The 21,468-nt window shown below is 39.7% G+C and overlaps 1 protein-coding gene across 7 annotated transcripts in view; it reads left to right on the forward strand.

Annotated features, from left to right (window-relative positions):
- ptprma (protein tyrosine phosphatase receptor type Ma) overlaps positions 1-15,438 on the forward strand; it is a 238,809-nt gene extending 223,371 nt beyond the window's left edge. For all 7 annotated transcript variants that reach the window (XM_069191608.1, XM_069191610.1, XM_015353612.2 and 4 more), the window contains 10 exons: positions 3,057-3,173; positions 4,677-4,831; positions 6,457-6,592; positions 7,537-7,686; positions 8,135-8,308; positions 9,891-10,022; positions 10,867-10,992; positions 11,604-11,767; positions 13,232-13,367; positions 13,701-15,438. In XM_069191608.1, coding sequence (XP_069047709.1) covers positions 3,057-3,173; positions 4,677-4,831; positions 6,457-6,592; positions 7,537-7,686; positions 8,135-8,308; positions 9,891-10,022; positions 10,867-10,992; positions 11,604-11,767; positions 13,232-13,367; positions 13,701-13,754 — 1,344 coding nt within the window. In that variant the 3' untranslated portion in view covers positions 13,755-15,438. The remainder of the gene's footprint in view (positions 1-3,056; positions 3,174-4,676; positions 4,832-6,456; positions 6,593-7,536; positions 7,687-8,134; positions 8,309-9,890; positions 10,023-10,866; positions 10,993-11,603; positions 11,768-13,231; positions 13,368-13,700) is intronic.
- The last annotated feature ends 6,030 nt before the right edge of the window (positions 15,439-21,468 follow it).

Here is a 21,468-nt window from a genome sequence, read left to right on the forward strand (position 1 = left end):
AAAGTTGTCAAGTATAAACCAAAATACAGTATGGGAACATAACAGCTTACTATAACGTATCATTCTGCTAAAATGTTTTTTTTTATTTAGGACTCTTCACATATTTAGACTGTTAATTATAAAGGGAAGCAAGCTATTTCTTTTAATGAGCTTAGTGTTACAGTAATCTGTAGCAATGAAATAATCCTTAGAGAGAAGAAAATTCCAACTTATCAGGCTGGCTAATTCTCAGTACAAATTTACTGTGTAATGTATTTCTTTATCTTTTTCTAGCTGAATGTTGCAGCTTTAGAAATCTTAGATTTCACGTTTACACCAGCACATTACATTTGGTCACAAGTGCCCAAGATCATCATTGTGCCTCATGGACCCTCTCCTGTATAAGTTAAGAATGAGGACAAGTTTCTGAGCTTTTGAGGGAAAGTTCTTTTGGGACGTTAATGGAATTCAAAAGCCCCACACTTCACAGACCCTCGGGGAAGAACCAGGCATAATAGGAAGATGCGAAATTAATGATAAAGTTCCTCCCAAGCCACATGGCTCCAATGTGATAGTTACAGTACAACAGTGAGAAATTTATTTAGAGCTGTTTTTTTTGTATACATGGAAAAGAAACCAAAATCAAAGCACAGAAGCAGATGGACTTACCATAAATTCCATGAATAATTTAATGACTATTAATTCTTCATTTATATTGCACTTTTCATCCCTCGAACACCAAAGCTATTTATACATAGGAAGAGATCCTTCTCATCTACCACTGCAGTGCAGCACCCATCCTGGTGATGCACAGTAGCTATCATCAGCCAGCGGGCCCCCCAAAGATCAGGAGATCAGCCAGCTTGTTCTGTGTTCAACCAGCTGAATTATTACATGGGAACGGTTTGTAGGAAAGCCAGAATATACACATCTGGGACAGCAGAATCAATACCCCTACTCTCACGAGCAGGGATCTTCAATAACCAAGTAGTGAACACTACAGTGTATCATCTGATGGACAGTTCCTTCTACAGCACATTATCCCTGGGAACCATACTAGAGTCTCGGTTATGGAAATTATGGTTCCTCCGAGGTCTTCTATCCAAATATGACCATTAACCTCCGAGATGTGACATGATTCACCAGAAGGTGGCAGTGCAGCCGCCTGTCTTATATTGTACAATATTTTTAAATGCATCTCCACCATAATACCTGTGCTGGGTTCATACTTACAAGAAACAGAAATGGATATCCTAACAGCAAGCTTGTATTATCTGGATACTCTGTTGCTTTGTCAAAAAACTACTCGTCTATAGTGAGACGGAAGAGGGTAATGAAACTGTGAAATGGGTTGCAAATATGAAACTTAATGGATTTAAAAATGCAGTTAAATTATTTAGCACATTAATTAAAGCATAGAACCAATATTACTGCTTCCACTTACTATAAATGATAAATCCTCCACTAGTGATCATCGCATTTGCATTCTTAGTCTCCAAAGCTTTTATTGTTATGACTCGTGTTTTTCAGCAGTAAAAGCACACACCTGTCTAATGTGAGTCACACTTAAGTTAGCAGCAGATAAGTGGATGTGCTGTGGCTGTTTCTGCAGTTGTCACTATATTTGATTTGCCTGGGGCTGGATAACACAGTCCAGATTCAGGTTCTGAAAGAATATGGGGATCAGTGGGGGAAAAGAAACACATTAATCTAGACCATCTCAGGAAGCTAAAGAGATTATAACTACAGTAAAACGTAACCTCATTTTGTTTTGTGTTTTTGCTTGACACTGTTGAATCAGTTGATCGTTAGCTGGGAAAAAGGGTAACTGAAACAACAATTTTGCTTTTAAGGGTTAGAGTTTACAAGTTCAGTGATGATATACTGGATACTTTGTACAATTATAATGTGTGGACTGTTTACTGTATAAAAAGCTTTTATACTTTTAAAAAACGTCATTGTATCTTTCTATTATGGTGGTACGGATAGGTTCGATGTACCATACAGTCTTAAAACAAAATGATAATACAGGTATCGGCTTGGCCAGTAAGGAGGCTGGAAATGTGGATTGCAAAGTTCACTGCTCTGATTGCATGCTTTGACCCACATGCAAAAAACATTGACAGGGCCTGTGGAAATGCAAAGGCGAGAGAGGAATTACCCACACGTAGAAACCAGCACAGGGGAGGACAGAATTAGTGAGGAAGGAAATTCCAGGGCAGAGCTGACAGGCGAACTAGTAGAGACAGATTGATCAGCACCTCAGGAAGGGGTAGGATATGAAAAATGAAAAAGGTCATGTTAAGGTAAGAATGTAAGGATTGATACTGTCGGTAAATTCATGAAGATCATTTAAAAACATGTTGGTATTTTCTGCCGGTTGGTCATGTCTGATAGTTTAGATTTTAGAGTTTAGAGAAGAACTGTATGTTAAAAGCAAGAAGCTTTTAATTTGACCAAGGACTTTTTAAAAACGTTTTCCATGTAAATATATCAACCTTTTATACTGGATAGGATTGTAAAAGATGGTGGACAATACAGTAAGACAGCCTTAATCTTGGACGTGGTCTTTTCTGTAGCGTCGCAACCTCTTAATGAGATCCATAGCAAGAGGGTAATGAGTTGACAAATCGACTCACAGCATTACATTAAATTATAAAAAATTAAGAAGTTTCTTTGACCTTCGCAAAACTCAGGTCCTATTAATTCAAGGTTTTCCTAATCTTTTTTTCAGCCTAGGCTTGTGATACCAGGGTTTGATCTGTGCTTGTTTGGAAGACATCTGTGTTTCTTCCTGTGATTATTCTAGTGTTTTTAACTTTTAAAAATATGGCCATGATAACTTTTTTTTAAAAGACTGGAACATATTAAAGATATGTAATGGATTTATTTAATAAAATATTATAATGAAACAGTACCAGCTTCTGCTGTGGCAGAGAATTTCAGAAGTTCAGCATGGATGAAACTACAGTAGCTACCATGCAGTTTTGTTTCTGAAAAGATACATTTTTGATAAAAAAAAGCATGAAAAATCTTTAGATTTTATCACTTCCGGTTGGTCTTGTTTCTTTCTGCAGGTGAAGTGTTGTAAGTACTGGCCTGATGATACAGAGATTTACAGAGACCTGAAAGTGACACTGATAGAGACACAGCTGCTATCCGAATATGTCATAAGGACATTTGCAGTGGAAAAGGTAAGCTTGTGATTGAACAAAAGCCAGACCTCTATAAATTCTTCAATATGCATCTTGTACTGTAAGCAAGAGCAGAATACTGGGTGAAAATTATGTCCCTTAACACAACTTGCAGCTCACATTTGCTTTGTATGTTCAGGAGGGAGGAGAGGGAGATGGGTCACCTTCCAGAGAATGTTTTGAGGAGGGGCAAGGGAAAAAATAGGATGTTTTTTCTTTGTCTGGAAGAAGTGAGCCAGACACTAGCCAGCTGGGACTGGATTTGGGGCGGGACGCGGATGCAAAGCAGTGAATCCTGGGAAAATACAGGAAACTGGATTAATTTACTCCATATTTATACTTGAATGCTGCATAAAAGCTGAAAGTTGTTCTCTCTCTCTTAAAATTTATTTCTAAACTTCACTCAGTCCCAATAGAATATAAACCCAGTTCCTAGCCAAACTAAATCTGTTCCTGTGTTTTCCTCATAAAATGTATTGCATTTGAAGAGTCAGCAACCCGACCAAACACAGATGTGTGTCTGTCGCAAGAGCTGACCGTGTTTCAAACAGAGCCATTTGTGACCAGACTGGCCATTCTTTGTACACTTGCTAGTTGCTGGATGCCAATAAATCAGGCTGCTTTTTTGTAAGGAGTCTTTATCAGATGACACATTTGCATTTATGATGCATTTTAAGGATGTGGAACTACAAAACTGTGAACAACTAGTTAAAAAATAGTTGGAAAACCTGAGTTCCCTGTACTGAACCTTTTTAGTCTTAAACTTACGACAAGGGGACCCGATCCAGATATTTGAAAATCCTCTGAGGCACTGACAGAGTTAACTCGTGTTACCTGTGGACTTCTGCAGAATCAAAAGTGAAACATGAACCAAAAAAAGTCCCCAGCAGCTACAGCTCACCACTGGCAGCCCACTGGAGCCCAGCAGGTGTGAGCCTGACCAGTACCTGGATAGGAGACTCCTGGGAAAGCTAAGGCTGCTGCTGGAAGAGGTGTTAGTGGGGCCAGCAGGGGCGCTCACCCTGTGGTCTGTGTGTCCTGATGCCCCAGTATAGTGACGGAGACACTTTACTGTCAAAAAGACCACTGGACCCACCCCTGAAAGTTGCTTGGCCAAGCTACTGCTGCAGGTTTAAAAATGTTTACTCAGTTTGCTTTGGCTTCATTCTCTTCCTAATAACATGGGCAATTTTCCGTTTGAAGCTGTGAGTCCGTCACTGAATTTCTCCATGCAAAGCACAATTACTACTTTCTGTCCAGCTTTCAAATTATGCATAGTCTGTCCTCTGCTGTATCTGTCGCTAATTTGTATTTCATGAATCCTAAGAAGTTGTAGTCATTGAATACATGAACTAATGGATGTTGAGATGCATGGCAGTTTAAAAGAGTTTCAGGTGCACAAGAAAGACCTCCTTTCTGTCGAACCAGAGAATGAATCATTGGTGTGTTTTGCAAGAGCTGGCGTCGGTGCACTAACTGTGTTTTTTTCCATCTTTCACGAAGAGGGGAATTCACGAGATCCGAGAGATCAAGCAGTACCACTTCACCGGCTGGCCAGATCATGGCGTTCCCTACCACGCCACAGGCCTGCTTGGGTTTGTGCGCAGAGTGAAGAATAAGTACCCAACAAATGCAGGCCCCATGGTTGTACACTGCAGGTACCTAATGTACAGTTTTTCCTTCTTATGGTTTTGGAAACTTGAGTTTTTGGCAGTTCGCCAGTGACGGTTCTCATTTGAGCCTTACAGTCTAGACACCTGTGGGTGCCAAGTCATTAGCCCACTGTAGTCAGAATTCCCCAAGCAGAGAGGCACTGATGTCAGAGTGCAGCCAGGTCAGTTTAAGTGCAAGTCAGCCAGGGTGTCCTTTTCTGGCTGTACAGTAAGAAGCCCTGGGACTTTGCTTGGTGAGCTCACGTTGTGTCACTGCATCACTGCATCACACTTTCATTCAGCACTTCTCTTCATTCTGTAAAGTTTGTCTGCATGGATTTCGCACAAAGATCTCCATTCCCTGTACGTTCAGCTGGGTCCTTACGTAAAAGGCTGCATTTCTGCTTGTGCTACAGCTCTTGTTGAGTCAGATTCAAAGCAGCTCCGTTCTCCTGAAAACTACTAATGTAATATCAGCAATCTAGATTCTGGTATAACTAATTAGCTAGTCAGGATCCCAGATGATACCAGAGAGGGTTGGCAAGCTCTTTAGAAGCTGCAGAGGAAATTCATAATCATTTAGGTGAAATTCAAGACTTGGGAAATGTCTGGCATATGATGTTTAATGTTGACAAGTGCCATGTGTCATATGCAGGTAGCAGAGGCATAAACTATGCATATAAAAGAGGAAACGCTAAGCTCAAAGAAACTACTGAAGGAAAAGACTTGCATGTTTATAGTGAAACTTTCATTTTCATCACAAAGCAATCGGAAAGGAACGTGGTGTTATGTACTGTAGTTATAAGTGTAGAACTTTAATCAAGTATTACTGTATGTTGAAATTATATGGTGTAAAACCTCTTTTATCATAGCGTATACTTTTGGTCACCACACTCCAAAAATATATATTTTGCTCTGGAATCAGTCCACAGAAGAATGACCAGTTACATTCCTGGGGTTAACGGAATGTCCTTCTCTGACCGGCTGACCACTGTGAATCCTTCCAACAAAGAGGATTAAGATAGGGGGCGAGTCAGGTATTCAGAAAGCTTAAAACTGTCGATGGAGCCAGTGCAGTTCACATCCTTGGAATCATCAATGAAAAACAAAGTTTAGTGGCAGCCTGCTACAAGCTACCAACCAGTGTCGTGCAAGATGATAGCCTGGCTTCTTTCAACAGATATCTGAATGAAATCCTCGAATCATTTAGCTACTAGCAATCCAAATTGCCGCCTGTTGTTTGTAACATTTCTTATGGTTTTATTTTCCATTAGAGGTGTATTCTAAAGTGCAGTCCTCCTGCAGTGGATCAATGGGTTTGAGTTCGCTGGGGCCTCCCTACTCTACAAGACAAATAGCAGGACAACGTGATTTCATTCTGCTGGCTCTGCTGCTAAAATGCATGTTGACTGTGTTACCGATTAGAGCACACTCTACATTACTTACAGGAGGGATATCAATGTTTGCTTGTTTTTGAAAATTAAGAGCTGAGTTTAAGTACATTTCTGACGACATTGAATCCTGTTAGTCCCCATGTGCTACAGAGGACTAAGTGACTCTTGCTTCTTGAAACAAACCCAGTGGTGAATGCTTGCTGACTGTAGTTTTTTTTGTGTTATCATCTATCTTAGTGCTGGAGCAGGAAGAACTGGGTGCTTCATAGTCATTGACATCATGCTGGACATGGCTGAAAGAGAAGGGGTGGTGGATATCTACAACTGTGTGCGCGAGCTGAGATCACGAAGAGTGAACATGGTGCAGACAGAGGTAAACCCACTGTTTCACAACTACTAAACTGCCTCTTTGCAGAAAGCATGTCAATAGAACTATATACAGTAATGTATAACTATATACAGTATAGTAAATAAGTGGCACATAATTTGCATTTGTGGACACTTTAATTTTAATTTAATTAACTCTGCTAATGCAGCATGTAATCTTTTTCCTAAAGCTTTGCCAGTATGAAATATTGATATTAAAATGTTTTAATCAAGTCACTTTTGAGAAGACATACAGTGTGCTTTGAATACGTCACATCGCATTTTGCCATGAAACATTAGCCGTTACTCGAGATATTGGTTTGTCAGATTCACTGACCTCTGAAGTGTCACTTGTTTTTTCCCCAGCATTGCCCTTATCTGGCTAGTGGATTTTTTATTCTTATACCGATATCTGTTTCCTTAATCTTGCCGGGTCTTAATACTGTTGATGAGTGTAGAGCGGTCTTAATACAAAGGTAGATTTTGTTGTATCGATTATGGGAGGCTGTTACGTTAATGATCAATTCTCTGTATTTCTGACAAGTGGAGGTCCCTGGTAACAGGCTCCTACCCTGAAAGACTGCTGACCCCTGGGCGGACAAGTTTTGTTAAATGTGACGGGGGGGAGCTATTCAAAATGTCACATCATAAAATATTTTCATCAAGCAATTCCTCCCTTGTCTCTCCAAGAAAAAACAATTCAGACTGAAGAGAACAAGAAAGCCCTGACGCTTAGGTACCCTGTTTGATTCTCTGATGCTTCAAGGAAAATCGGTGGCAGTGTCACCTCTATGGTTAGGAAATGCATGAAGTGACTTGGGAGCTGTTCCAGATGCTGGACCAGCATTTAGGATTTATATTTTTTTTTTTATATTTGATAATGGTAATTATACGGCAACAATGTTCTGTGTTTTGCAGTGTACTGTAGCTAAACCGTGTGTCCTTTCCCAGGAACAGTACGTGTTCATCCATGATGCCATCTTGGAAGCCTGTCTCTGTGGAGACACCACCATTCCAGCCCTTCAGCTCAGGTCTGCGTATTACGACATGAACAGACTTGACCCGCAGACCAACTCCAGCCAGATTAAAGAAGAGTTCAGAGTAAGTGTGTGTGTGTGAGGGGGGGGGGGGGCTGTCCATTAAACCCTTTAAGGTTTTGATAATGTGTGCCGTGATGTTCTTAAAATTGTTTTCTGCAAACACATCATTGATACAGCATTAGTAAAAAAAAAAGATTTGATCTATGAGATATACTGTATATAGCACCACCTGTAAGAATTTTGCGCGTGTTCCAGCAGTGGAACCTTTTGAACGGTACTGTATATGAATAAGCCACCAGTGACAGCTTTGCAAAATCTTAGAAACCTGCTTAGTGAAAGCTCATCTGTTGAAACAGAAATGTGCTCCCTCTCAGTTTGGGATGCTCAAGATTCCTGGGATAAGGGAACACAATCCTACTGCTGATAGACTGTTGCAGAATACTTTGTGTAGGTTGTTGAAGAACGGGAGCGGAATTTCTGTATTCTGCTTTTCTCACCTGCCTCTCTAGACCCTAAATATGGTGACTCCCACTTTACGAGTGGAGGACTGCAGCATAGCTCTACTGCCGCGCAATCACGAGAAGAATCGCTGTATGGATGTCCTGCCTCCAGACCGGTGTTTGCCTTTCCTTATTACTATAGACGGAGAAAGCAGTAACTACATCAACGCTGCGCTTATGGATGTAAGTTTCCCTTTTATGCACCCTTCGCTGGTACTCATGCAAACGGATCACGTGTGGAATTCAATTTTTCATGTTTGAGCTACACACAAGGCAAACATTCTTATTTACATACACAAAAAGCACCGGTACACTTTACAACATCATTGGCACCATTTTTGTTGTATTTTTTTTTATTTATGAGATTCTGATAAGATAGCAACAAAAGAGAGGTATCAAAGAATGATGTTTTCAAAGAATGCGGTTAATACACTCTGAAAAAAGCATTGTGCGCAATAAAACAGGTGACGCAGGAAAATAAACCGAACTGTGAAAGGGCCGATTTCTGCGAAAGCAGTGTGTGAGTCAGATGTTTTTCCCAATAGCAGGTTTGAAGAGAAATTGATTTGCCTTTAAGGGACCAACACTATAAGTCAACTTAACATCGCTTACAGATACAAAAACACACGGACACTGAAATCTGAAATCTCATGCATGTAAAATGTTTAGACTTTTCAAGTTTTTGAATTCAGTTTTTGAGTTGAATTTCGTCTAAGGCTGGGGTGAATCTGATTGTTTTACTGTTTTTTTAAGTATTTATGTTATGATTTTGAAGGTGCTTTGTAAGTGATGATTTATAAGACATTTAATTCAAAGTACAACATCAGCAAAAAAAATACACAGACATACTTCCACAGCAGACACAAACAGGACCATAAACATTTGTCCTTTTTAAAAAAAAAATGAACCAATTTAAAAAAACAGAACACACTACAGGGACCCCTGCTGTGAAGTACGCAAATCATAGATAGTTAAATGGCAGAAGTGTTAATACATTTGGATATGGTTGATCAGCACTAAACAAGGTGCAGTGCACAGGAACCACAGCTTATTTTCTATTTTGAACATCGGACATTACATATCATCCTTAAATATAATGGACCTTGTTGTGTTTTTTTGAAGTTTTTGAGTACTTATACAAGTAAAAAAAATATGTCACCAAAATTGAGTATACAATAGTAATGCCAGAAAATGTGCTCATTTATATAAAAAAGACTTGTTCCATAAGTCTGTTTTTTTTTTCCCGTCTCCATCTGTTACTGAGGTGAAGACTGTGGTCAGTGAATTATCAGTGTTCTCTATAGTGACGTCTTCTTTTCCACCAAAGACAGCCATATCAGTTACATAGATTCAGCGTTTCTCGCACACCATGGGGACAACAGTGGTTTATGCATTGAAAATGTTTTCTCTAATAACTGTTCCTGAGTATTATTAGAAAAAATAAATTGCATGTTTATTTTAATGAAATGGTTTTAAAATAGGAATCGTATTGGTACCCATTTATTTCAGTGATTCTGGAAATGATTATGCAATGAAGTCAATAGAACAAAAGTTTGAGGATGTGCTAAGTGAAAATTGGAAAGGAACATTTTTATTATATGTGGTAATTGAACAAATCATAGCAAGATGTGACACAAAGCATCATTTTTTTTCAATGGAATGGGAAAAAAAAAACAATTAACTACTGATGGAGCAATGAATGCCATGGAACAGACCATGTGTTCTGCAGTGAGCAGCATTGTAACAACTTCCTTTTGTTTTGCAGAGCTATAAGCAACCTTCTGCATTCATAGTCACCCAGCATCCTTTGCCAAACACGGTGAAAGATTTCTGGAGGCTGGTTTTGGACTATCACTGTACGTCAATAGTAATGCTGAATGATGTGGACCCAGCACAGGTATGAGCAAGCATGTCAGGAAAGGAAAGTCATGGAAGTGACTGTGAGTGCCCTGGCCTCGGGCGCTGTCAGAAAGCCTGTGCATTAAAGCTGTATTGAAGCAGCATCAGTACGGCTGGCAGACCTTGTTGTCAAAATGCTGTTCCACAATAATAGGAGCCATTAGTTCTGATTGTAACCAGAAGACTAACCTGACGCAGAAGTTCAGTAGAATTTTATTTTCATGCTCTTTTAAATATGATTGTTTTTAATAATAATTTAATCTCATAAAGTATTTTTATTACCTGTGCTACATGGGATGTGTGTGTACTGTATATAATACTGTGTTCTGTATGTCCATGAATGCCTCTGGACAGGAGGCTGCAAGATTTACTTTTTATCTTTACATCAAGGGGCCCTGATGCAAGCATTTTCCCAAGAGTTCCTTCTGTAAGCTTAGGGTTTCTGCAGCTTAGGGTTTGAACAACACTGTAGTCAATAGGAAACAGGAACAAATAAAAAAAAGTTTTTTTTACCACGTTTGATCATGCCTTCCACTACATAGAAACGCAGATGTTTTTCTTGTAAAACATGATGCATCAAGATCTTTTAATCTCGGAGAGATATTGAAAAAAATAAAGTTTCCAGTACAATGTAAAGTGAAATTCAGAATTCTGCGTATTTCAAAAGATTACAATGATAGTAATCTCTACTCTTACCCGAAGGATCTTAATTGCTGTAATTGTGACAATCAGGAAGCATTCTTGTGCCAATATATCCTTTTTTTAATTTGGAATATTTTTTACTGTTCATTACTATAGACTTTTATGTTATGCTTGTTGTTTGTTTTTGTTTTTTTTGATAGTTGTGTCCTCAGTACTGGCCTGAAAATGGGGTTCACAGACACGGACCTATCCAGGTGGAGTTTGTGTCAGCGGACCTTGAAGAAGATATCATTAGCAGAATATTCAGAATTTACAATGCAGCAAGAGTAAGGCTCTTTTTATAAAAATGTATGAATGACCTTAGTGCCGTATATTGATACTTAAGTATTTTCGAATTTTTTCACCCTTTGCCTGAATACTTCTGGGAAAGCTCAGAATCTGGGCCATGAGATCAGTATATAACTATTGCTGAGAATTATCTCTTGTCAGCTAAAACGACCTCTGTAGCTGTAAAGACATGTAATACATCAAACTGTGACCTACACCTGTATGTGAAGCGGTTTTATAAATGGACCAAACTACATACAGTACCAGTGTGGTAGCCTGTAGCATTTCAGTAAAATCTCTGATCTCTGAAAATCTCTTAATGTTATAAACAGGACGTTTTCTGCTAGTTTAAAATTATTATTTTTTTCAATGTAATTTTTGGCACCAAGGTATTATACATGCTGTACGTTCCAGTTAGAAGAGGTCTGCTATGCTCCAGTGTCACGTCGAAATTAAAATCCGTCACTCCAACATCTGCACTTCATGTTGCAGTACATGTCCTGTACAAAGTGAATGGATTGCGTACAGCATGGGGTGGAATAGTGGATGCTGGCTGGGAGGGTCTCTCCGTGTCGTGACTCCATGCCCTGTGTGCCTGTCGCCCCTGTAGCCTCAGGATGGGTACCGGATGGTGCAGCAGTTCCAGTTCCTGGGCTGGCCCATGTACAGAGACACCCCGCTGTCCAAGCGCTCCTTCCTCAAGCTCATCCGCCAGGTGGAGAAGTGGCAGGAGGACTACGACGGGGGAGAGGGGAGGAGCGTGGTGCACTGCCTGTAAGTGTTTCTGGGGACACGGAGACTGAACTTCTTGTAACGGCATCGACCAGTATCCCGCCACCAGCTTCTATGGCTATTGTTCTTCTTTGAAGATAAAGCCATTTCTGGAATTTTTCACCTGCAGTTGTTTGAGTAATGTCTTACTCTTTGTACTGTACATACCGAGTATTGCCCTTGCCTGTGCTCACTAGCCAGTGGGATTGCAACTGCTGGGATAGGGTAGACAGTACGTATCGAGGGTCTTCTGAACCTCTTCTGAGGGTGAAACGGCGTCTCCTGGGCCAGTGTCTCGGCAGGTGGCTCAGTGCAGGATGCTCTTCAGTCAGGCGCTGTGCAGCCTTCAGTGTGTTAAAATCTACAGGGTAGTCACTCACCCCTTATATAACAGGAGCCATAGCCTTAAACTCGTGACACTCCAGATAGCATGGGTACGTAGTAAAAAATGATTGACAATTCCACATCTCATTTCAGATCTCAGTAATGTTTGCTTTCAGCATTTATAAAAAAGCCACTACTGTATGTCAAGTGCATTTTATCTGTTAAAGAATTATAGAAACTAGTGATAAGATTTTTAATCTTAATGCCAAAAATAAGACACACAGGTGTTGAAATCAGTTCAACACTGTCTTCTACCTGTAGAAATCCTCACTGGTGTGCTGTGATCATCTGTGTTTCCATATACTGTACATCACTGCTTAATATAAATGTTCGTCTCTGCGGCCATGTTTGATGACTGGTTAAAGGTGATGTGCAGAAGCTGTTAAAAAGCTGTACATATACATATAATAACCAAAAAGTACTGGGAACTCACTCTCGCTCTGCTCACCAGCTACAAAAACCAATCTCTCCAAGTTTGTAGTGGCATTTGTCATTGTTGTGTAAATTCTGGTTAAAGTAAAATGAGTGCTAAAGTATTTTGCTTGCCACTGTACACACTAATCATATTTTTAAAATGTTTCTGTTCCTTTTTAATTAGCAACAGTTTAGCTATTCTACTTCAACATACAGTATACTGGGCATCAGGATTCCTGAGAAGAGAGACAGGCTGGAACAGTACCACTCAAATGCTTAAAAAGCAAGACTGTGGAAAGTCATAGATGGGGCGATGTTAGCAATAAGATCTTTTTGACTCCTAATATTTCCTCATCTCTTTTTGAGGTCATATAGGAGAAGTATTTGCAAAAATACCACAAGAATAAAATAATTTCCCACTGCAGCAGGAACAGAGATCCCTTCAGGCTTAAGGGTGTTTAAAGATTGGTGTTTAAGGAAAGCGGTCACAGAGGTTCAAGAAGGGAGCTGCACACCTGACGAAGCCTCCTCAGTCAAAATATGCTCAAGCAGTCCTACAGCAGACAATGCATTATCGCAGGATGGTGCATAATGGTTCATAAAACTGTTTACTCTCTCTAAAGTAAAAAAAACAATGCTGATTTTCCTCTCTTGTGCTGTCTTGTGCAGGAATGGGGGAGGCCGCAGTGGGACGTTTTGTGCAATTAGCATTGTCTGTGAAATGCTCCGGCACCAGCACTCAGTCGACGTTTTCCATGCTGTTAAAACACTGAGGAACAACAAGCCCAATATGGTTGACTTACTGGTACGTCTTTTAAAGCTGCTTAGTCCTTATTTGACTGACTGGAGTACATTTAAATGGAGCCCATAGTTCAGGATGTTGTCAGTTTTTCAGACAATCTAAACGCACATTTAGACACAGTTGATGGAGTTAATTTCTTTTGACACAAGCCACATCTTGGCTCTAAGCACAAGACATGAGAAGGCCATTTGGCCCGTCTGAATTAATTGGTTTGTGCCAGTCTGTTTAGCTGTTCTGCCATTTCTTGAATGCATTTTTTCTTTAAATATTGATATAAAGAATAACCTGCATTTTTTGATGAAATTAATGTAATCTCCTTGCTTTCACTTTTTTTAGGATCAATATAAATTCTGCTATGAAGTAGCACTGGAATACTTAAATTCTGGGTAACATTGCCTGGAAATGTTCTTTTCCGCACGTACCTGGACGAAGACACGATTCTTGTTTGTGAGCCCTTGAAAAAGGCTCACTGGCTGAATCCTAGACTGATGATTCCATCTGACTGTTTCAAAATGAGCTGGAAGAACTGTAATTGAACTAATTTGCTTGCACTGCCCATTTTACATGATGACTACCATGGCTCTACGTGTACAGCAAGAATTGTATGGACACATTACTGTTTATGCATCCAATCAACTGTCCATCATAGCTAGCCGTCAAAATAAGGAGCACAGTGATGTGTCAACAGTTCACTTGTCCAAGTCTTTTTTTCTGTTCCTGCCTGTGATCCTTGGTTATTGCCTTTATCCTTGTTGGATGCAAAGTGTCATTTCCGTTTTTGTGGGGAATGCAATATAGCGTAATATTAATATTTTTCTTTCCAAATTATGTTTGATATGTTAAAACAAAGCAGTATGATACATATGTAGTTATTACCGAAGTAAACTGGCATTGAATTCGCAATCCTAAATGTTGTGCTGTTGTTGCTACATACTGTACGTTGTTCTGATGGAGGAGGAAGCATATTGGTGCAGTTCACAAACTGGCTCGCATCTTGTTGAATAAAAGGATCCAAAGCTTTTTTCCATTTGTTGATATTGTAAATATTTCATCAGATTATTTATTCATAAAGAGTACTTTTTGTGAAGCACAGTGAGTGACAATCATGTTTTTCCCTCTAAACTCAATATAATGTTGACCAGATGATATTGTTAGACTTTGTTTATCTTGTATGAATTTGCAACTCTATTAATATATACATATATATATACCAGTACTGACTTATGTATTTTTTTTTCCTTTACATAAATACATTTTTTGCTCTTTGAAATATTAAGAATACATTTTTATTCACAGATGAGGTGTTTTTCATACATTGAGAAAATGGGTTGATAACTGAACATCTGGTAGTTTCTTTGAGAGACACTGTGCACATAGCAATTACACAAAAACCAAGGCGATAATTTGTAGGGGTGATTAGTGAGCTCAGATACTGCAAAAGCTCCATTTACACATTTTTACTCAATGTTTTTATGTTCTACTATACCTTTTAACTGGTGTTGTGATAACATGTTTGATACAAACAGGCTGAGCAAATGATCCTTAACTTTGCAGCTGATGTGTTTTTATCTTTTGAGATTATAGAAACCCGTTCAACTGACTTTGAATAAGCCCATCTCTCATTTTTAGCTGACAGTGTATGTCTTTCTAAAAGTCAACAGAATTTAACCATTGCCTTTGATGTTTGGATGCTGTGGTGGGTAAACAGCAAGAAGCTGTTCCATTCCTGAAAAGAGGGCACTCGCTCAAGGTCAAGTTAATGTGATTGTATGAAGCAACATGAAACAGTGTATACAAGCTGATACTTTAATTTGCTCTCAACTTTCTGAGGTTATGACATGTACAAGATTCTTACGACTCCTTGGCCACAAATAATTAATCTACGGTAATGGGATGATTCCCATTTATTTCTCTGTCCTTAAACGTGTAGAGAGCCATACCAAAATTGTATCTCTGTTTCAGTAGCTGGATTCTATGTACACTCAAGTGATCAGTACTATAAAATGTTACCCAGATACACTGTTTGTAACTATTTTATGTGGATGAAGTGAAATAAAACAAAACCAAAACAGCAGCAGACTTGAGAAAGTATGTATTGTTCACATAAGCAGTTTAGTCAACGATCTTTTCAGGTTATTCCACCCCTTTTGCCCAAGGAGGACAGATCCAGATGTATTGCAGAATGGGCCAAGTCAGTTACAGTACCTGTAGTGGTTCAGGTGGGGAGCTGCGTCAGCATGCGTAGCCTGCAAAGGAACAAGTAATAGGTTTATTCCACGTGGAAAAAAAGAAGAAAGAAAACAACATTTCGGCCACGGCGCCTTCTTCAGCCTTCACACCTACAGTACCTGTATACACTGATACCCCTCAGTCTCGTATGCAAGGCACTTTAGGGCTTTGTGCCACTGGACTCCAAATTGGCATAGATTTCAAAGAAAAAAATGTTTGAATGATTGATTTTTTTTTCTCTTAAAGTGCATTCATTCACAGAACATTTTGTTTTGTATTTGGTCAAACAACTTAAGAATATTGCATAACCATACTGTATATAACTGATTAGTCACGTCAAAAGCTCCAGACCACAACTAAATATGTCTAAAACGGAGAAGAGGGGGAGGACAAGCCGTATGATGTGCGGAGGGACAAAGCTTGTGACAGTTTCGGCACTTTGCGTGAAAGTCTCCTTCGGGCTTGTACAGTATTTTTAGATCAATGGCACTGCTTTAAGTGTTGGCTTTGGGGTCTCTTCCACCCTAAATGAACAAGTTATGATGGACATCATTCCAAATCACGTAACATTTCACGATCATGGTAATTAAGAACTGGTAATAGGGACTCCCCCTGTGGCCAAGACACCCCTACTCTTTTTGAGAAATGCCCTGGGATTTTCAATGACCACTGAGAGTCAGGACACCGGTTCTACGTCACATCCAAAGGCTGGCACCTTTTTTACAGTATAGTGTCCCCGTCACTATGATGGGGCATTAGGACCCACACAGACTACATGGTGAGCGCCCCCTGCTGGCCCCTCTAACACCTCTTCCAGCACCAACGTTGGCTTTCCCAGCAGGTCTCTTATCCAGGTACTGACCAGGCTTCCACCTTCAGTGGGCTGCCAGCTCTGAGTGACAGGGTGACAGTAGGGTTTCGATGTGAGGGTTCAGTGTAGAGGAAGGTCATGAATAGCCAAATCTGCATACCATTGCGTAATGTTCTACAGTATATTGAACAACGAAAACAAAAAACAGTAATCACCAAATGACAGTAGTCAGCTCAGTGGGAGCTCCTGACCCAGAACCTGGAGCGTTCGTTACAATATAAAAACAAGACGACGTGGACGTGCAGGTGCTGGTGTAACTGTCGTGGTTCCACGCAGGCTCGAACCCGGGTCTCCGGTGTAACGCAACAGGGAACCAGCAGAATGAGCTAAAGGAGACCCCCCCCAGCCCAGGCGGCTGAGGTCCCTGCTACGCGCAGGGAGGGCGATGACATCACCGTGTCCAAACGAGCTCCGCTACGCTGAGCAGGGGGCAGGGTGAGGCTCACTCACAACACGGATTCGTCTCGCGTTCCTAGCCGGGCCGGTAATTTGAGAGATGCCCTTTAATAAGCTCCAGCTTGGTTTCATCTCACTCTGCTCTTCTTCCATTCAGTGTTAGACCCTGGTGGCCAGATCAAATCGCGAATGAGGGAATTCACAAATATTATATTCGAAGATGTCACGACCCCGTGGTATTTTGTAACTGGGATTGTAAAATGTCGAAGGGGTTTGGTTGTAAGACATCCAAAAAATGAGTTTGTCTCCCAAAGCCGTATGGTATTATGAGCCAGTAGCTCCTGATTGAGAACACTCTAAAGTCTTAACTGCAGATATGCAACTTGAGAAAATGTCTATTTTTTCATGCCTTGTTGTTTCAGGTTGATTTCCATTTAAAATTCTTGTTTATATTTTGTACACCTTTGAAAGTGTGGAAGGGATTTCATGAGGTTTGGAGAGTGATTTCAGTTTTGTTCAGTAGACATTAACCCTAATGACTTAGGAAGGGAATCCAAATGGCTGTGTACCTCCTTTTGTTTCTGTTTTCTATTAGTGAGAAACTTAAATAACTGAATCCATATTCTTAAAGAGTTTCTATGGCAACTGCAGTATATAGTATATGTAAGCACACTTCATTTACAACAGCGATATTTACCCTGCAGAAATGCTGTAAAATATTCGACTATATGAAGTGGTGCTAATGGAACATTTTTTCTTTTATTTAGCAATGTTATGCAAGAGAACACTCTTGAGATACACTGTTTACCTTTCAAGGGTGTACTGACAGATGATAAATAAAAATTGTAAATGAATGGCTGTGGTCTCTTTAATGTATTCAAAAGAAAAGGGCAATTATTTTCAAAAGCATCACTGGAAAGAAGTCTTAGGTTTTCAGCTGATGGGTAATGGCTATGAAACAACACTAGACTTGTCACTTCCCCTTGAAAGTGTTTTTCATCTGATGCTCTATCAATGTTTTTAATTTGGCTCCTATTCTTGACTATAATCCTTTCTCTGAAATACACGTACATCATTTTTTCCACAAGCAAGCTGCATTGTTTTATAAACCAAGAAGGCATGATTTACCAGATAAACAATAGCTGACATCCTGGATCAATAATGTAATCCACTGTTCCCAAGGCTGTTTTAGAAACTGGAGTATTTTATTAGTGATGATTAACAGGATAGAATATCTCTTGAAACATTTTCCTTCAAAAAAGAAAACAAAATGTGAACATAGCACCTCGCAAACGCAGGACTGTTTTACAGTGAACTGGCAAATTAATCTCAATACTGGAGCACTTCATTATTATAAAATCTGAGCTGATGGGAAATTTGGTTTGCAGGTGATTAAAAGAATAAACCAAAAATTCAGACAGAGGTGTCTTAATTTTCATTTGAAAATAAGTATCTTAGATAATTAAGAATGCTATGTAATCTATCAGTTTTCCCCCAAGGGTCTCAGTAATTTATTTGAATCCCAAATATTGAATTATCTCAGTTTATGTCAGTTTGTCTATAGGCTTCCCAAAACAGCAATACAAATATGCTTTTAAAAATGTTTGGCTGTAAGCACTTAAAAAAAAGCCCAAATTGAATTTCTGTGGATTCATACAGAAGCTTCAAACACGCTGTACTGTGTATTTATACACTGTAGGAGTGAATGTTAGTGTTAACTATTCAATTGTTTATTTTTGGAAAGATAACATACTGTAGCTCTAATGATTTGGACAAAGTGTTGGGATTAATACAGGATTTCAGGGGAGACTGTAAAGGTACCAGTCAAGCATTCCCAAGGCTATACAGCTGTAAATTGCTTGATATACTATTAAGTCTTTGATGATTTTTCAACTTTTTTTAATTAAAGATAATGAACAAAAAAAGAGCACTACCTTCAACAACAGGTGAGGTGCAAACCACCCTCCTCGCTGTACAGCTATAGCCTTGAATTGCCCCCACACCCTACTGTAGATAACGCTCCAGTCATGCAGAACAATTGACCTGCACTCTAAGCTCTCTTGGCCGGCGCTGATCGATGTCCCTGCTCCTCAGGGCAGTTCACCTTTCACCCTCTGCATCTCACGATCCCCCGCAAGGCTGTTTCTGACAACCTAAGGCAATGATTATGGAACTATGCTCAAATCTGCTGGACATCGTTCTGTCACACAAAGCGCCCGCTCATGTTTGCAATGCTTTTGTTGTTGTGACGGCACTTACTGTAGGTGTCTTGGCGGGTTTTTGCCGTTCTCTGTTAGTTACAAGATATGCACAGTAAAGAGCAGATGTCCGTGAAACCTGTCTGCCTAAGTCCCTGGTTTTCTGCAGTGTAACGGACATCAGCACCAAAGATCTTAGATCTTAGAAGCTGCTGTACAGTATATAGACCACTGTGACAACATGCAGCGATGCATTACTGTAAGTCCATCCATGCCCTCATTTTGTAATTGGTTCATCCAATACAGGGTTGCAGGGGAGCCAGAGCACAAGGGAACAAGGCAGGGCACACCCTGTCCAGGAACCCAGTCCAGAGAGACACAAACTCACAGCAGGACAAGTTTTCCCAGTAGCCAATTAACCTACTGTACCAGTATGTCTCTGGATTACAGCAGGCATCCAGAGCACCTTGAGGAGACCCATGCAAACACAGGGAGAGCCTACAAACTCCATGCAGGAAGACACCCACTTCTGGGATTGAACCCAGGACTCAGGCACTGCGAGGCAGCAGTGCTGACCACTGTACCAGCCCAGATGTGTTCAGTGTTTTATCAAAATAGCACTTACAGACATTACACTCAAGCTTGTACAGATTACGTGCGAAGAGCTGTTTGATCTAGCAAACTGCATTATGAGATAGTGTATGTAATAATAAATAATAAAAGCCAGTAAATGTCTGAATTTTAAATCCCCAATGACAGAGGACTAAATAATCGATACCACCTAAGATACACGTTCATTTCTCCATGTTAAAAGACAAGACTAGGAAACATTTATTAAATTTGTTCCTCATAATAAGTAACATAATTAATGCATGAAAAGTGACTGCGGTCTGTATAAAGTCTGTTTGTGTTATGCAAAGAAATTAATGTTTAATTAGATTAACACGCCAAAGTGATCATAGGAGTAGTTAATGTATCCACATCCATCTGAGGTTACCGCAAATGTCAGCGTGCATCTGTCAGAAAAATGGTGCTATGCTTCCATTTAAAGTTTCCAATCTAAGAACATTGCCTTGTAATAAATGAAACCATAAAGAAAGTGACTTTCAGTCTCCCGTGTCTTACACAGTGACTTTAGCAGTGTCACACTAACTGTATGCCACTTGGCACAGTGGTTAGTATTTCTGCTGTCCTGGCTTCAATTCCAGACCTGGGTTGTTGCCTATAGTATGTGCATGAGTTTCCTGTGGGTGATCAGTTTCCCCCCCACTAAAACATATGGGTAGGTTAATTGGCTAATGGGAAATTTGGCCCTTGTGTGGGTGTGTGCTCTGTAATAGACTGGCGTCCTGTCCAGGGTGCATATCGTCTTGTACCTGTTCCTTAGTAGAATAGGCTCCCACTGTCCTGCAACCCTGAATTAGACATGATTCTATAGACACACAATTCACTCTTAGAGGTCAGGTGAGTGCAATACAAACAATTAATGATTTTAAAGTAAAATAAAAACAAAAACAGCTTCACTGACTTAAAAACATCACTGGTGTCATTCCAATAAGGAAAAAAAGAAAAATAGTATATCATTCTGAAATGTATAGATACTACTAATGTCCCCATTAAACAATAAAAGCAATGCATAATACCATTAACACCCCATGTATTTCTGAATTTAATACCTTACATGTAGACTTGTCTCAAATCTCTCCAACAATACGATGATATCTTCATGGTCTTGTGTAATAAATACAGAGCGACTGTGAAACAACATCTTCATCATTTAGTTTGGTGTGTACATTGATTAATTGTATAGTCTTCTAAATGCTGCTACTCAGATAATCACTTTATTGAATTGCCCCTTAATTCTCTATCAATTAATTAAATGAGGGATAGCCAACAATATATCAGGTGAAACACAACCATTTGTCAAATCACCTTATTCTGTAAGATCCCTCCCATGGGTTTGAAGTATTACACATCCCAGGAGAAATGTGCCAGTGACACATACAGTAGCACAGGTCAGAATGTAGCGTTTCAACACCTCGCAGGTCATGTTATTTATGGGCTTGTTGATGGCCTGAAAAATCTGTCTGACAAATAGCTGTAACGTGGACTAATGTAAACAGAATTCCACAAGTAAGAGGCAGAAAAAAAATGTGAAAAGTGCACCTTTAAAAATTAAAAAATAATAATTTCACAGATGGTTTTCCTTGCAGCTATTGTTAAAATCTGATCTGTATCTCCTGTCATGTTGTGGTTTAGATCTCAATGGCAACTAATCTTGTCAGTGCAAAACTGAAAAAAAAAAACTAGTCTTGCTTGACAAGTGACAAACAGCAACAAAGAAATATGTTATCAGAAGTCATGTGCAGTGAAATGCCAGCAGCTCATCCTGGTTTGAGGTTAAGTAATT

Source organism: Lepisosteus oculatus, chromosome 6 (assembly GCF_040954835.1).
Source record: "Lepisosteus oculatus isolate fLepOcu1 chromosome 6, fLepOcu1.hap2, whole genome shotgun sequence".
NCBI classification, from domain to species: domain Eukaryota; kingdom Metazoa; phylum Chordata; class Actinopteri; order Semionotiformes; family Lepisosteidae; genus Lepisosteus; species Lepisosteus oculatus.